Below are 18,338 nucleotides of genomic sequence, written 5' to 3'. Positions count from 1 at the left end.
TTGGTCTTGCAGATTTGTTAAGTCAGGTGCATATTATCTCACTTTCATGTGCTTGACCTTCAAATTTCCCAAGGTCAGTTTTAAGTACTCATTTTCATCACATATTTCCCACTTTCGTTTTCTAATGATTTTATAGAAATTTTTGTTAGTTATTCTCTTCCTGGATTGTGTATTTGTTTCATGTACATCAATAACTGAATGTGTATTCTTTCTTTCCCCGATAGGAAATATATTGTTTTTGCTTCCTTTTATATCTTATTCTTTGTTATATGATATATCATTGTGTACGAGTAGCCTGAAAAGGGGCTACGGGAAAACATGATGCAATTATGCCTGTTTGTTTGATTGTTTGTTTGTTTGTTTATTTGTCTATTTTCAAACGCCTGGGTGGCCTATTCAGCTGACTTTCTGTTGTGCAAAAGCCATGGCTATCCTTTCTGTGTATTTGCTGCAATTTCAAGAATCACAACAAAAATGTTTTATGTTTTTTAACTGCAACCCTTTTTTTTTCAAAAATGAAGATATGTTATAAAAAGAATTACGTCATTTTATACTTCATACAGGCGAGCGTCAAGGAAGGCTGGCCTGCAGCAATGGAGAGTGTATAGATTCACAAAAAATGTGTGCCAATACCCACATTCCCTGCTATGGTGAACCGAGTGGACAAGTACAAGATGCTAGATGTGACGATGTGGAGGATTGTTTGGATGGCAGTGACGAGGCCTGCTGTGAGTAAACTGGCTGTAATGTTTGTAGACGCTAGTTCTGTATTGATGTGTATATATGGTGGACAAGGATTGAACCACTAACACCCAGCTCACTCCAATTAATACATACAACACATGAAGATTTGTATTCTGTATCACTCTGAGAAAGAGAGAGAGACAGAGAGACAGAAACAGAGAGAGCGAGAGACAAAGAGAGACAAAGACAGAGGGAGACAGCTGCAGAGAGGCAGAGAGAGACAGAGAGACAAAAAGACAGAGACAGACAGAGAGACAGTGAGAGATAGTTGAATGATAAGTTATGGATGAGTGGTGGATCAACAGTGCCCTATCGTTCTCCAGCGGCCTCTGCCTGTGACAATGGAGCCCTGTTCCACCAGCTTTCTCGGTGTGACGGCAGAAACGACTGTGGGGACAACAGTGACGAGCAGAACTGTGGTACGTATGGTTTATTTGGGAGTTAAAAATTTGAACGTGCACTGCAACAATCAAGCTAGCCTATACTTTCTGTACCTAAAGCATGCAAAAATGGAATTTTACAACATATTTACGATGTAACGTTATATATCCACAGCCTGTTACTATCTACGGGACAGAGGGACAAGCTACAGAGGCCGTGAAAACCGTGGCAACTCCTGTCAGTTCTGGACATCTCAGTACCCCCACCCCCATAACCACACTCCCCAGGCCTACCCACGGGCAGGGCTGGAGCAGAACTACTGCCGGAACCCGGACGGGAAGGACAGGCCGTGGTGCTACACAAACAACCCGCTCATCAGGTGGATGTACTGCGAGGAGGTCTTCGCCTGTGAAGGTAAATTCAACGTTTATATTCTTCAACGTTGACGAATAAAGTTCGCCAACGCTTTCCACCACCTTTCACCTCCTGAACCAAGGACGGATACACATCTTTAACCTGGTCGTGTTAATTAGTTAGTACCTTTTCCAACAGAACACGATCGCATAAAATGAAGCTTACGACCCATGACTGCAGCGTAGGGGCTACATAATAGACACACTCAGTAACTTTTCCAACCTTACTGCGATACCATACAAAACTCTGTTGTCATATCTACTTTAGATCAATTTTGTGCTCTTCCACGTTAAGCGAAATAAATTTATCAGATTTCATAGACTGAATTTAACATAGAATGATACAGACATTAAGATAATATTTTTTAGATCGCACATTCAGGTAAGCTTGGTATATACGTGGCAACTGTAGAAATGTATGTGTTCAAAAATTTATTTTTCATACGTCCTCCATTTTGTTTTGATTTCAGCCCCACCGACGCGATGCTTCTACGCAGTGGATAAGGGAAGGAGTTACGCAGGGCAGACTAACAGGTGAGACTAGCTGGGCAGTTTAGGAACCTCCAAACCTTCGAAATCAAAACTTTGACATCAAGAAAGCACAAACAAAAAATTCCGACGCTTGCCAGGTAACACTTTCGAGAAACTGCAGGATGTTTCCCTTTCAGTAAGATGCATTTTTTTATGGAACCAGGGCAGATTTTACTATCGCAAACCTGTTTATAATTGCTGGAATAGCTAATATTTAGTTCATATGTTGGAGTGACCAGCTGTAGAGCTCTTATGGTCTCATACCGGACTTTTGTTCCCTCATTTACAACTGTGCTTAACTATGCAACTTTAATGGGCGAAAATCCAATAAAGAAACAGTTCGGCCGGAGACGTTTTAATTTCTATTTCAAGATATATCATATCCAGTAATCAATAAAAAATTGTTTCCAAAATCTGACCGGTGGATCGATTTTTATAACATCTATAACTGCACTAATATACTAACCGCAAGAGGGACTTTCCTCTAGTGAACCGCTTGTCGCATTACTCAGGACAAACAAACGTACACGTCCGAGAATCGCCCGAATGCCGAAACTTTTCCACCCGATCCTGTCAGAAGTACACAACCTTTCATCTCAAATCCTTCGATATGACATGGGGGCGATAAAAGGCAATTTATCATCTACATAAACACACCATTTTGGGGACCATTCATATTTCGGAGGGAATACGTTTGAGTGCCCACCGGCGGAGCAATACCGGAACGAGACCTTATTGGTTTAAGGCAGAATAAAAAAACAAGAAGAAGAACACAACAACTATATTTCCTCGTCGGAAACAAGATATTAACTGAAATTACAAGGGGTGATCAATTATTTCGCAGTCACATCCATGAAAAAGATACACAACTCTAATTCCGGGCCATAGTTAACCCTATCCAGACTGGGGGGGGGGGGCTAAAAGTGCCTGCGCCAACTTTGACCTCCTATATCTCTCAAACGGCTTGTGCTAGAATAACCAAACTTGGTGAGTTTTCCTAAAATATTGTTGGCAACAATTTAAAACAAATTGGGTAAGTTTATGATTTTTCGTGTTGCCATGGCAATTGGTTTCTGAAAGGCAAATTTTACAAAAATCACTAATTTTGGTTGAAACAATGGGATTTTAAGATTTTCTTTCTAAACTTCTTTTCATATATCTTTAATATCTAACACATCTTAGTTAAACATGTATAATTAAATATTCATAAACTATGCTAATGAGATGACGTAATTGGTCAAAATCCAAGATGGCCGACAATATCATGATTTAAAGTATAACAAGCTTATTTTCACTCAGATTTCATCACTACGTGGTATATTCTTACAGAAAACATTCATGTGAACGTTTGTAATCCATTTCCATGGGGTTTTAGCGTTATATGTTGAAAAAAATGTATCTTGAAAAATTTAAGGTTGATAATCCAAGATGGCGGATAGCTAAACTATAGATGACGTCATTCTATGACGTCATTTTGACGTCGTTGGGTCGTCTTTTGACAACAGAAGTCTAATAACACTCAAATATTAATAAGAAACCATTATTGGTAACTTTTTGAGTGAGATATCTAGGTATTATGGGAATTCCCCGTATTAGCCAAAAATATCAATTAATGACGTCATAATTACGTCATATTACGTCATAATGATATAAATTTTTTTTGGGATTATAAAACTCGATGAGTACAATCTCTCCTGCAAATTTGGTGATCGCCCCAAACCCCCCCCCCCCCGGCCAGGGAAGGCCCAAAAAGCCCAGTCTGGATAGGGTAAACGAGTGCGACGGGGAATTGGTAACGAGGCTTTCATGAATGCCTACCAAAATACAAATCGGGGATCATTACTATGCATGCGACACCCGTTTGAAACCCAGTATGTGACTTGGGGAGCGGTCTATAACTATTGTATGTTCCAACCCACAGGAAGGGAGACCGGGTGTGTCAGAGATGGGACTCCCAGTCCCCCTACAGCCATCCCCACACACCACATGCTCTTTATTACACGTTTATATATCGTATATCTGAACAGGGCAGGAGACCGGGTGCCCCACAGCCATCCTCACACACCACAGGCTCTTAACACATTTAAATGAAAGTGTAAATTGGGTGGTGCTCTCTAGCTATAGCGAGCGGCCGTGCCTGTTACGCTTCCGCCCTATAGTCAGCGTCTGCGTTGTTTTCAACCGCTTTTTTATCACTATGGTACAATATAAGTGTATCTGTTACTGTCTGCTGTCTGCAAAGCGTCCATTTACTGTTTGAAACTGGAGTTACCGACGATTAGCAGTGTCTGGACTGTCAGCTGGCCTTCAAGGACAAAGGCGTCCCAAGGAGTGCGTCGATACTCAAGTAAACTACTTCAGAGCCTGCGTCCTGTGATCGCCCCGCTCGACTCTCATGCCAAGAAGTCCCTGCTCGCCAACGGACTGCTTCGGCGTTGCAGATCCCGGGGAGGGAAGGAAGGTAGAAGTGTCTCACGTAACATTCCTACCATCGGGGGACATCGCCCTCTCCCTTCTTTGCTTGACCGATTCACATGCAAATCAATCAGTGCGGCACCGGTGATCAAGAGGGACAGTGTATTACGTGAGGTATCTGTGGACTGTGCCTCTGAAAGCAACAGCTGTGAAAAGGGCAGAGCAATTCCATCACTCCTGTTGACTAATGTTAGGTAACTTGGGAACAAGAAACACGAACTAGAAGCCACAATTGAGAACTTTGCGGCACAAATTGCATGTATCACTGAAACCGTACCTGGGCAACCCCAGACATCCCTGACAATGTTATGTCAATACCAGGATACAATCCATTCAGGCGGGTTCGGCCACACCAGAAAGGCGGGGGGACCGCCGTGTACTCACACGTGGACATACATACTCGTAGACTGTACGACCTGGAAGACAGTAACTTAGAAGTGATCTGGATTCAACTTCGGCCGCAATGGCTTCCCAGGACCAGTGATCGTGATCGGTTTGATTTACCATTCCCCGTGCAGAAACAACAAACAAGGTATAGATGAAATGTCAACTCACCAGTAACCACAGTGGACAGTATTCACAGACACCAGCCCCAAGCTGGGATCCTGATCAGTGGAGACCTGAACGGACTACCACTCCGACGACTACAGGCAGCTCATCCCACCTTAAGACAAGTAGTAAAACAACCTACAAGAGGCACAGCGACCCTGGACGTTGTTATCACAAACATTGCCCAGTACTACTGCAAACCACGGGTTATCCCGCCGGTGGAGAGTAGTGATCACTGCTGCGTCGTGCTTCAGTCTGAAAACAGCACAAAGCTGCAATGGAAGAAAAGAGTCAAATGCGGTCGACATGTCGCAGGGTGGTGACCAATGCAAGGAAAGTTGGCTTTGCACTAGCCCTAGCCGGGACGGAGTGGACGGCAGTGAGTGAAGCTGTGTCCGTGGAGAAAAAGTTTTCAACCTTTTCAACCACCATCAATGCCATTGTCGAAATACACTTTCCTATGCGTGTTAAAACCGTCCCTAAGAAAAACAAGACCTGGATGACTGACAGTCAAAAGGGCGATCGTCAAACGACAAACAGAATTCCGGCGACATGGTAAATCGCCCATTTGGAGACGCCTCATAAACAAGGTGAAGACTGTTTTACGACAAGCGAAGAACTGGCATTATCGCAACCACACTCAACACCTGAAGCGCAAACATCCAAGCAAGTGGTGGTCATGCATCAATAAGGAGCTTGGAAGAACGTGCGAGAGGTCTGGGTCTGTCACAACGGGTGGACTATCTGCTGTGGAAGTGGCAGAAAGCACCAACAAGCACTTCTCCGAATCTTGGTGCCAGGGCCGGCCACTCTCCTTGTTCCCTCTCCCACGTGGAGCCAGTGGTCATGAACTCTGCTCGATTTGAGAAGTAAAATCCTTGCTGAAGTCCATAAACCCCAGAAAGGCAAGTGGTCCGGACGATCTCCCCAGCTGGATCCTTAAAGAACACGCTGAAGATCTTGCACCCATCATAACTCACCTCTTCAATGCCTCGTACGAAGACGGTACAGTGCCCCTCATATAGAAATCAGCCAACATCGCAGCAGTCCCAAAATCCGCGGGGCGACTGATGTTTGTGACATGAGGCCCATCTCTCTGCTGTCTGTGCTGGCTAAGCTGATGGAACGATGCATCCTGAAGAGACTTCTTCCTTCCTTAGGCGCCGTCATTAAAGACCAGTACGCGTACATGAGGTGCTCTTCAACTACGATCGCTCTTGTGCGTATGGTACAAATTTGGCTAACTGCGTTGGATTCTAAGAAGGCAACCCTGGTCAGAGCTTTGTTTGCTCTAAAGCCTTCGATCGAGTCAATCATGCCATACTACAACAGCGTGTGATCGATATCCAGGCCAGTCCGTGGTGTCTTGGGTCCACAGCTACCTCAGCGGTCGGCGTCAGAGGGTAGTATTCAACGGCGTGGCCAGTTCATGGAAGGAGCCGACATCTGGTGTCCCACAAGGTGGTGTGATGTCCCCGTACTTTTTACCTGCACTGCGCCGCATGGTTTTGATACCGGTCTCAGATAGGCTGTGAGGCCGGTGTCCGCAAGCATGGGAGCCGTCCGGTCATGCTGCGAGAAGCCTGGAGAGAAGCAATGGATCGCTTGAGGGCGCTGTTCAAGCTATGCAATACATTTGTATACCTGATAAAGTTCCAGGTTTTGGTTGTGCGGTAAGTGGCCGAGTGGTCTGAGTGCATCGGCATCTGATCGTAATTTCCTGGTTCGAGTCCCAGGCGGGAGAACTTTTTTTCATTTGTCCTTTTTACTTTTTAAACATCCATTTAATATAAGAATACTTTCGTCTTGCGACCAAAACCTACCTTTGGGATTTTATGTTCTGCATTTATGTGCATGTTTTGGTAAAGAAATAGAGCTTAATGTTGAATGTATATTACTACACCAGTATCAGCACCGCGGCAAGAAGGAGAGGGTCTGCGACTAGATTTGCTCGCATTGCGACCGTAATTTTAACTATTTTTGAAATGACGGTCGCACGGCGCGCCAATAAAAAAATGAGCAAGAAATAAAGCTTACGCCTAAAGTAATGGCTGCTGAACGAAGCCGCGGTTAGAAAAATCAAGCAACACGCCGGCTGGCTGAGTGATAGCGCGCCCCGCTGGCGGAATGAATCGCGGAAACACCGCCGTGCCGTGCGACTGTTGTTAATGTTGACGGCCTTATATCCCTACGTCGCCGCCTCGCTATCAGACGATTTCCCCACGGACATGTTTCAAGAAAAATACCCGGCGAAACCGCTGTTCCCCGTCAGATTCTACTCTATAAAACATGTGGGACTAAATGTTACAGTTTAATAAATAATTTTGTGGAAACGACATATGACTGTTTGAAACTCTAACAACAGCTAGCCGCGTTTGATTGCCGGCGTCCTTTGATGAAGTCGCGGGAAATCTTAAACATATTGGCTGTTCTGGGGAGGGATCCCATCCCCTGATCACGTGCGGCGGCGAGGCCTATTTCGCGCGAACGCAAGGGCGGTCCTGGGTAGGAGGGGCTGCGAAACAGCTGTACATCTCCCTTTAATAGAGCTGATAACTTCCTGAAACAGCGAAGGCGCGTTCTTGGCGCGTGCTTTTGTATTTTTACTACGGTATTTTTAATTTCCTCCCCATTTTTTTTGCTGCTACGCTGGGTGAAAATACAGCGTAGCGGGCTCTTTACAGCGTCGTTTTTCCAGCCCACAGTGTAGCGGGCCGTAATGCTGAAAAGGCATGGCGAGAACAATGAACTATTATTTATTTCGGTTTATTTCTCATACAATGTACAGCCTATGTTATATAGCACAGACGGTTCATGACTTACTGCAGTGCTACTATTACTTTTGTTTATTTCTCTTAACAGAGCTGTCAGTTGTGACAGGTGTTCTTAGATAGAACAGGACAGAATAATCAATCTACCGCATGCTCTATGTACAGCCTATGTTATATGCTTAACTAGTACAATAGTTCTATATGACTGTAACTGCTACTATTTTTGTTTATTCCTCTCAAAGGCCGATATGAGCATTCATGAATAAAGGTTCAAACAAACAAACATTTTTAACAGGATCAATGCCTATCCAAATGTTTAATTCCAGGTTAAAAACATTGATTAATAGGAGCAATACTTTGTATGGCTTAAGACATTTGCTTGTGCTTTTACCTTTCATAGTGGTGCTCCTAAATTTTTGCTGGTGCTACTAAGTTTTACAAGTTAGGAGCACCATGCTCTTAGTTAAAAAGTTAGTCTGGAGCCCTGGCTCAGGGTGTGTGTGGAGTCGTGTAATCAAAAAGTTGCTACGATGGAAATTTAGCAGTAGACTAGTGACCGTTAAAACCGCTGGGAAACATTCTGCATAATCACGAAAATGTGACCCTCTAGTTAAAGCCATACTCTACTCCAGAGGAGAGTGTTATTTTCAAAAAGACCACATCTTTATGTGCACAAAATCAGCTAAATGTGTAACAATTAATGTTATTAATCACAGATGAACAAATGAATGGACCATTTATAATCCAGTAACTGAATATTGTCCCTTCATGCAGATTCATCGGGCGTGATGCATGATGGGAATAATACCTTATCTATTGGTTCCTATGGGATAATTGCTAAAGTTCCAGTTCAACTTTGGGGTCAAATAAATAGAAAAATGAGGTTGCTAAGGACGAAAATTTAAATGATGAACAACTATTCACACACATACTACAAACATTGTTTTTAAGATCGGACCTCGATTTCTTTTATAGCTGCCAATTTTTATGAAGGCCCTTTTAAGTCTTAAGTATGGGTTTTAATGGGATGATTAACGAAGATCAAAGTACATTTTTGACCAAAAGCAAGTGGGAAATAAAGTTACTAAGGCTTCAAGTTGTCAAACATGTAATTTATCCAGAAACACATTGCAAAAGTAATTTTAAGCTCAACCAAGTATTTCTTTAGAGCTGCCAAGTTGAAGTTTGTCCAATTGCAGTTCGCATTATAATGTGTTACTCACTCACTCTCACTCCGGCAAGCTCGCTCGAAGTCTCCCCATAAGTTTCCCCATAACCTGGCTATAATTTAATATTGGAGGATACTCATGGGGTTAATGCTTTATAATGCAACTGCTCCCTTGTCTAAGTTCAATGTCAAGTGTCAAGTTTGTATCCGTTTAATACAGTTAGTGCAGGCTACTATGTACATACCGCTCGTCGCGTCGGTGTCGGTTCTGGTGCTTTGTTCTTTTCTTCTCTCTCTCTCTACCTCCATGTTATACTCATGGTGATGTAGCACTTGACCAACATGAAAGTCTCACACCGGAGTTTATGAAGTAAACATTGTACAATACATGTATATTAAAGGTTCCTACTGCTTAGAAGATTATGCCCGGCACGTAATAAAATCTTCAGAAATATTTAGTGGGGGATTGAGTACTTGCATGACATGACATTTTGTAATACGTATGGTCGCCTGTAGTTGTTTACAAAGTTTTAACCCAGTTCACGGTTAAAATTGTGCATACACATTAATATTCATTGTGAGTAATGTGGAAGTTGAAAGCTAAGACAAAATACTACAAATGATTTGGGTAATTATACGGGCCTGTATCTACAATTGAGTATGCAGCATGAGTAACGATGCACTGTAATTAGTTTCGTATTTTAGAAACAGGTTAAATAACACTATAGAAATAGAAAACAATCTACGTAATCTCATGAACACATCATATTATCCTTTTATGGTATTATCATGTATTTATTGTACCGTCTGTACACTGTCATGTGAATGTTAATAAAGGTTGAAAAATAAAAAGAATAAAACTTATACATAGATGACCTAGCATTACACCATTTCATGCTCGCTATCATCCAATAGCCGCATGGTCTGCTTTTTTAAAAGCATTTCTTGTTTCTGCTCTTTATGAGCTCGAGGACAACAGTACACCCTAGCACTATGAATGTGGGCTATGTGGACAATGTTGAAATGTCCAGAACTCTTTTACTACCTCAAACCATCGTAGATAAAACACTTGAGGAAGAAAAATCTCATCTCGACTCGTCGGCTGACACCAACAACATGTTGCAAAACGGGAAGAAAAGCCAACTGCTACAAATATGTGTCTGCAGATTTGTTCCCAGCCCACCAAGGTTAACCCCTAGGGTGTGTGCGTTCCGTGGGTCGGGTCCGCAAAAGGTCTTGGCTTCATCTTGGACAAAAATCTCATCCTGCAAGAGGAAGTAACCTCAATGGTTACTAAAGCCTCCCGTAGACTGCACTTCTTGAGACTACTCACCAAACAAGGGACCGATGTCGCCGACCTAGTGACTACGTGTCCCTCGTGCGCCCATTCCTTCATTCCTTGAATATGGTCATGAATGTCCTCTTTGTAGGCTGTAGCAAGGAACAGGAACGTGCAATGCAGAGGGTCCAACAGCGAGCTCTAAAGATTTTCAGCCGAGCGAACAGGTGCGATGTACCCGACCTGCCTGGTACCCTCCAGTCGCGACGGGAGGATGCAGCTGTCAAACTTTTCAGACAAATGTTGGATGTTGACCATCCACTACATGACCTGGTCCCACCCTCCAGATCAACTGCCACGGGACGCTCACTGAGGAACAAAAATACTTTCTCCGACCCCCCCCCCCCCCAGCTAGAACTAAAAGACTTCAGAACTCTCTCTTGTACACAGCCATCAACCTGTACAACAAGACTGTAGATACGTAGTTAGTAACGATGGCTACTAAATGTCGGAGATGTTGTTCACTATTTTTCATATACTGTTTCTTACTGTATATATCTGGTTTTATGTTGTAAATTACAACGCTATTCAGGCTGATACTATGTGTGCTATGTTGAAATTAATAAAGGATGTTGATATACACTATATCTGTACAGGGCAGGAGACCAGGTGTGTCAGAGATGGGACTCCCAGTCCCCAAACAGTAATCCCCACACACCACAGGCTCTTTACACGCTTATATACCGTATATCTGTACAGGGCAGGAGACCGGGTGTGTCAGAGATGGGACTCCCAGTCCCCCCACAGCCATCCCCACACACCACATGCTCTTTACACGTTTATATACCGTATATATGTACAGGGCAGGAGACCGGGTGTGTCAGAGATGGGACTCCCAGTCCCCCCACAGCCATCCCCACACACCACAGGCTCATCCTGATGCAGGCCTGGATGAGAACTTCTGCCGTAACCCTGACAACAAGGAGCGGCCCTGGTGCTACACCACGGATGAGTCGAAGAGGTGGGACTTCTGTGACGTCATGGAATGTGCTGGTATGAGAGTTTGAACAACCTGTAGATTTGATCTAGTCTCATTTATCAAATATCGATGTAAAGATAACCACGAATACATCAAAGGTAAGTAAATTACAATTCAATCACTCACGCACTCACTCAATCAATCACTCACTGACTCACTCAACCATTCACTCGTGATCACTCACTCACTCACTCAGTAACTACATGTACTATAGCTATAGATTATGAACATACTAGATTATGAACATATTAGATAGTTTTTGACAAATGTACTATTTGTTTTAAAACTAAAGGTTTGAAAAAAGTCATCCTTAATTTCCCCATTTGTCTTCTTAGACCCTTTATCACCGGGCTCTAGATCTGTCGGCCAGGACTGCGGTGGAGACTACACCTGTGCAGAGTCTTTCCCATCACGACTTTGCTACTGTGACGAAGACTGCAGCTTTTTCGGTGACTGCTGCCAAGACTTTCAGTAAGTAAACCTCTACTAGCCTGGTAAAATCAGGCCGATAGCAGCCTCATCGACTCGGACCTCATGCTGGCCAACAACTGTTCACCATATTGATATATATTTCAATCATATTGATTGAGACTAACATACAGGGATATGATTACTGATAAAAGATATCAAAGACAGTCCAGGGGCTTTAGGTAACAAGAAAAACCTTCAAGATACTATTATTATCAGACAAGCTTTATTGACACGACGAAAAATACAGTAATTTCTTATGGTGAACTATAAACTGCAACAAAAAAAAAAAGAGAAAGAATACAGAATACATCTTACAACTCTACTAATTAAACAACATCGGATGATTAGATTAACATATATTTGAAACCGTGTGCGTGGTGAAAAGTCTTAGAGAAAGTAAGACAGAAAATACATTACATGGTATTTTGAAACGACTTAACCCGTTCGTATACTTGATTGCTTATCACAGCTTAAAAGCAGTCCTATGAGTTTTTCACATCCAACCACATCATAGACTTGATGTACCTTGATGCTAACAACTGACAGCGATTTTAACTTCACGTCTTTATCACTATTTATCCATCTGCTAGTGCCGATTTCAACGGTGACAAGAAAAGTTTTACACGTACAAAAAATGTGATTTTTTTTCTAACAAATCTTCTCATTGTGCCCCTTTCTGTCCACAGCATAACGCGTAGTTTGTTCAAATGGAATTGAAATAAAAGTGCAACAATCTTGTTACTTGCTGCACATTATGTAAGTGCTAAAACTGGACTATTGTGTTTACCATGTTGTTGACTAGTATCCATGGTGAAGGGATTTCCTTAGCTGTTATTGGCCTGCAAGATAACAGCTACTTAGTGTCTGATAGACAACTAGATATGTACAATCTATCCATTTGTTTGTCTAATGAGTAACTGTTGTCCTATTCTCCAGTTATCAGGGTGTCTAACCTCCATCGTTATAATTGGACTAATTTTCATTTTCGACAAAGAATCCCTGATTCTAACTGTTCCTTTTGCTCAGCAATTACGAAAATGAAAAGGACGTGTTTAAATTTTCAACATAACATCTTAATTAGAGGCATTGTGATTTATTAAAGCTTTATTGCATTCGCTACAGAGAAGGCAGTGAATCCCAAACACCGTCAGACCATCACCATCTGAAGTGGGACTGTGTGTCTGGCTTTTCTCCTGACCTCGTTAGAAACAAAATAAAGAAAGAGTCCTATTGGATGGTTGCTGACTGTCCTGATGGATGGAAGGAAGACGTTACGAGGGAAAAGTGTATAAAACAAGTGGACCCCTTTAACCCAAGTGAGCTCGTCCATAGAATGCCTGTGGAAGACGCTTCAAAAATCCCCTACAGAAACATATTTTGTGCAATTTGTAACAATGTTTCTTTAACAGAAACAGTTCTTTGGGAATCGCAAGTTGAATGTGCAGGGATGCTTGAGTTGTCTCCACAAATCCCTAGGGGTTCCCAAGAATATAACAGCATCATTGAAAGTAGTGACGAATATTGCTTTGGAACGAAAACGATAGCGTTTGTCCCTTTAGACATACGGCATGCTAGACGATGTTTCCAGGCTGATATTTTAGAAGAGAGTTGTAATATCTCCTACTGTAAGTCCTACAGTTACCCAATAGGCATTGGGTATAAGATTTACAGAAATGTTCACTGTGCTCTTTGTGAAGGACTTTCTCTAACGGCAGCCGCAAACCTTAAGTGTGCTTCTTTTTCGGAAATTGAAACCCGAGAACCTTGCGTTCAATATTACGAATGTCCCTCAAGATTCTCACTAACTAATCTCTTCAACTTTAATTCGTATGGGAGTGGTGGAAACAGTCCCAATCAGTGTCCTTCCGACACTTTATACGATCCTTTTGCAGACACATGCCGGTTATTCTCGTCCTCCCGTAGAACTCACGGCTCATTAAACAATACCACCCCCTTAGAAAACTGCAGAGAACCCGCTCTAACGTTCACAGCGGAAGAGTTCCGAGTCCTTCCCAATGGTAGCGTCCTCCTGTTGGGTTCTAACGTGTCCTGCCTAGCTGAGCAGGTGGCCATTCTGAACACAACAGCATCGATCTGCGGGGAGTGCATTCTTCAGTACTTCTCAAACTACACACAGACAGCTAACCCTTGGGACGCTGACCAGGGCTGGTTAACCCTAGGTCTTGTGATAGTGTCCGCTGTAGCAGTGTTTGGTTACGTGGTCCACAATATCAGGTCTGGCCAGTGGGAGAAAGTCCCAGAAAAGCTGAAGGTTCAGATGTTGGTATGCATGGCGTTTGCTGAAGTCTTGTTTATGGTACGTGTGAGGGTCCCCCTCGGATCGGCTTGTGCAGCGTTCGCGATAATTCTTCACTACTTTCTGTTGACGGCCTTCACATCCATTAACGCACTTGCCATGGACCTCTTTCTAACGTTTCGTGATGCTTTAGAAAGAGCGAAGCTGTACCAGTACCTGTTGTACACATGGCTGATGCCGGTCCCTATAGTCATAGTGACTGTGATTGTAGAGTTCGGCAGTTCGGTCAGTGTGGGGTACGGAGAGAACTGTTGGATCGGCAATCCGGTAGCCAACCTGCTGGCTTTTGGAGTCCCTGTCTTCAGCGCCATTCTGGTCAATGCTGTCTTGGCCACTTTTGTCTTGCGGGCCATACGGAAGTCATTTGTGATAGCCGACAAGGCGAAGTCACGTTCGAACAGCAGCAAGGCTTGGGTTTACCTGCGTATCTGCTTCCTGACGGGGTTCACCTGGATTCTCGGCTTCATCTATCCTTACGTCAACAGCCGAGCTGTCGAGTACATCTTCATTGTGCTGAATGCTTCTCAGGGCCTTCTACTGGCCCTGATACTGACAATAACATCGAAGATGGTGCAGAAATGGAAGGTGGCGATCAGGGAACGCTTTGGTCTGGCTGAACCTAACAAAGACAATAGAGCAAGCACCGCTGCCATGAAGCACAGGACCACCGCAACGGCGTCTGAGACCAGCTCTTCTGCAGACATACCCCTTACAACTTTCACTGATGTGGAGGAGAACAGAGCACGCATTCAGCTAGATAGTCCAAATAAGGCCAGTGGATGTACTGCCACTGTTAGCAATCGGAAGACCACAGTGTGTGCTACAGAAATGCCCAAGACAACTTTAGCTGATGTCGAGAAAACTGCACGCTCTCATCTGGACAAGCCTCAACAGGACAGCGGAGCAACCGCCGCTGCAAGCACCGAGCTTGCCTCCACAGGGGGAACTGACGCAGTTGCAAGCGGAAGTGACGTAGTGGCAGGCGGAAGTGACGTAGTGACAGGTGGAAGTGACGTAGTGGCAGGTGGAATTGACGTAGTGGCAGGTGGAAGTGACGAAGTGCCAGTCGGAAATGACGTAGTGGCAGGGGGAAGTGACGTAGTGGCAGGCGGAAGTGACGTAGTGGCAGGCGGAATCGACGTAGTGGCAGGCGGAACTGACGTAGAGGCAGGCGGAAGTGACGCTTGGCAGGCGAAACTGACGTAGTGGCAGGCGGAATTGACGTATGGCAGGCGGAACTGACGTAGTGGCAGGCGGAACTGAAGTAGTGGCAGGCGGAACTGACGAAGTGGGTTCCATAACCGCTCCGGATATAGATGAAAAAGAGACTAGTTTCTAGTTTGAGCCGTTGACTTACTGACTTGACTTATGTCAGGTATCAATCCTCAACTGCCACCCGAACCACTGCAGCAGCCCAGAAGACCCTGTCCAGCATCGCCTTGCCCATGCTGCCTGCCTCTAGTGCTGAGCCGTTAGAGACAGCATTGACAGCAACAACAGCTTTAAGATTCCTTGTACACCTTCCTATTTCAAAGGGAATCACTCAAAATCTAATCAGTTTCAATGATTTATAACGTAATCAAAATCAAGCTCTAATCTAGCCACATGCATTGCATACTTTAATTATAAGAAGAAAGAGGGAGAGCTTTAATGCGCGATATTTTAGCAGGTTCAAAGTACGGCATCGTGTACATGACAGTTAAATTTTTGCAATCTCAAAAAAATTATGTACGTCATGAATAACAGCAATCATGCATACTGAAAGTCCAGAAAATTATGTTTTAAAGGAAAGTATATACATGCTATGTCAGCTGTAATCTCTGTTCTACAGAGTTTTATATGGGTTATGTTACATACTACTAGAGATATGAAAAGCTCATGATAGTTTTTGTTTGTGCAATATTGTAACAATTGTCTGTCTTATCATACATTGGGCAATCTATTATGAGAATGGAATTTGTTTTGAATATGACTATGACACCCTTGCAAAGCTTTACCAGTTTGATAAATAACTCGATAAAAAGTTGTCGGCTCTTGCAAAAGAAAAAAAAATGTTATTAAAAATGCCACAGAGTCAAAGGATAAGATATGTAAATAGATAAATAGGGCATCATTGAAATAATCAGATGGCTTAAGTTGTAAAAATAAGAAATAGACTTTTATTTCGAATTCTTCATTGTTCATGGTGTAATAATTAGTGCATGAATATTTTAGGAAAACGTTTCAACTGTTTTTGTACCATAATGACTTTGACAAGAGGTCCAATATTTGCAAGATGAGAATAATAGTTAAACAGAGATTGTGTAACTATAGTAAACAAGATGCAGTGGAAATTAATATGATTTTATTTGTAAATGTTTTCATTACGAAGATGACGGAAACAGGCCATGTGAAACAGTAACCACAATGTGCAAGATGTCTTATGTTTTCACGATAAGGATATTGGTTAAAGAAAGATTGTGTAAATATGGTAAAAAGGATGCAGTGGAAATCAATATAATTTTATTTGCAAATTTGCCAGGCCATTTGACACAGTTACCTAAATATGCCTGAGATTTCACTATATTTAGAAAGCCTAAACACCATATTCCTGACTACAGGATTGATTTAATGCTGTGATGTGGGCATAGTTTATTGACCCATGATATCAACATAATCTAATCATTACCATCAACCGAGTTTATTACTTTTTCATTTCAACAAATTTAACATTGAAAGGCTTTTCTCTTGATTCTCTCTCATATTAATTGTATCAACATTTTTCAATACTTAAATTTGTTTCAGTATCAATCTCCTACAAACTGATGGCATTTTAATCTAGCTTCCGAAATCGCATATTTCTTGGCATATCATCCTTGATCTGTGTGTAATATTACTTGCATGATTGAGATACCGATTGCTAGTAGTGACACATATAATAAAGACAGTAGATGGAATTAGGATAGGGTATTTAAAGGGGAAAAGATCTGTATCAAAGGCCATTAAAGTGTCAGTTGCATGTAAAATTTGTATTGCATATTGTATTGAGTTCATTTGTATTGCACACCCGGTAAACCACCTCGTGGCGTTACACACCAAATAGGTACTGAAGAGTACAAGCCGCATCATACTAACAGATTTACTTGATCCACTCACACCGTGTAGGACATCTAGTGTTTTCAATGAGTGCGGTGGGTTCATTTAAGTCACTGAGGTGTGGTTATCCTTAAACATGGGACCTCCGTTTGTATAGCGTCCTATCCATTTGACGGCAATAACCGAAGATAGATACCCGTTATCACGAGTGTGTGAAGCGAGAAACTTTGTATGAAGTGTCTTTCTCAAGGACACAACGTCGGATTAAATCGGGATTCGATACCAGTACCTCGGGATTCTGAACCACACACGCTACCTTTACGCCACGCAACGTTAACGCCATACAACTAAAGCTAAGGGCACAACCCGCCGTACGTGCAGTTTGTTCGTACGTGTTTTTAGGAGGCCACGTCCGCCACATATTTCTGAAAACTTTCAGGCTGTACAGGGCAGGCAAGTCGTACGTACTGGCAAGTACGGGGGTCGAATCTGCAGCCCGATGGCACACCAAGTTTTGCCTGTACGTAAAGTTCTACGGCGTGCCTGCGTGCTCCAAAATCCGTCGGATTCCCGACGAGTTCGTACGCAGGCGGCACTTACGACTTACGGATCCCAAAGATTGCCCACGTTTTGGCACGCAGACAGCACTTATTTGCACGTACGGTGGGTTGTGCCCTTAGCTTTACTCAAAGCTCTATTCTAGACAGGCGAAGTTCAACTCGCGGAGAAATTATTTCAAATGCAATAAGTGACCGCTGGTAACATACTCTGTGACTTGATTATGGTTTATGTCGGTTGTGATGTTTTCTGTGGGGTATGACTCGGTGTTTATATCGCATAAAGAACACATCACATCAGCTTATACCAAAATCTTACTTAAAAACTATCATACCTATCACTGCCAAATTCAAAACATAGCGAAATCAGCGTCTCAATCGAACGACACCAAATGGAAACAACAACACAGCTTCACAATGGATACTTGAGACGCACACCGCTTTAAAAAGTGGGTCAATGACAGCTGTGGACATAACATAACATAACCCAATATCTGCTTAAAGCTTAGAGATATGTAAATGTCAAACCCCATCGTATATAGGCCAGCTGTTCCACAATACCAGGGAA

At 42.9% G+C, this 18,338-nt stretch overlaps 1 protein-coding gene across 1 annotated transcript; it reads left to right on the top strand.

Annotated features, from left to right (window-relative positions):
* The first annotated feature begins 924 nt into the window (after positions 1-924).
* On the top strand, positions 925-16,651 carry LOC118405335 (plasminogen-like). The gene is made up of 4 exons (XM_035804780.1): positions 925-1,163; positions 1,300-1,539; positions 2,009-2,072; positions 11,174-16,651. Exons 1-4 carry the CDS (start codon positions 1,031-1,033, stop codon positions 11,376-11,378), a joined length of 642 nt encoding a protein of 213 aa, XP_035660673.1. The 5' UTR covers positions 925-1,030; the 3' UTR covers positions 11,379-16,651.
* The last annotated feature ends 1,687 nt before the right edge of the window (positions 16,652-18,338 follow it).

This window comes from Branchiostoma floridae, chromosome 18 (genome assembly GCF_000003815.2).
Source record: "Branchiostoma floridae strain S238N-H82 chromosome 18, Bfl_VNyyK, whole genome shotgun sequence".
Taxonomy (NCBI): Eukaryota; Metazoa; Chordata; class Leptocardii; order Amphioxiformes; family Branchiostomatidae; genus Branchiostoma; species Branchiostoma floridae.
This window is presented reverse-complemented; position numbering and strand designations above follow the sequence as displayed.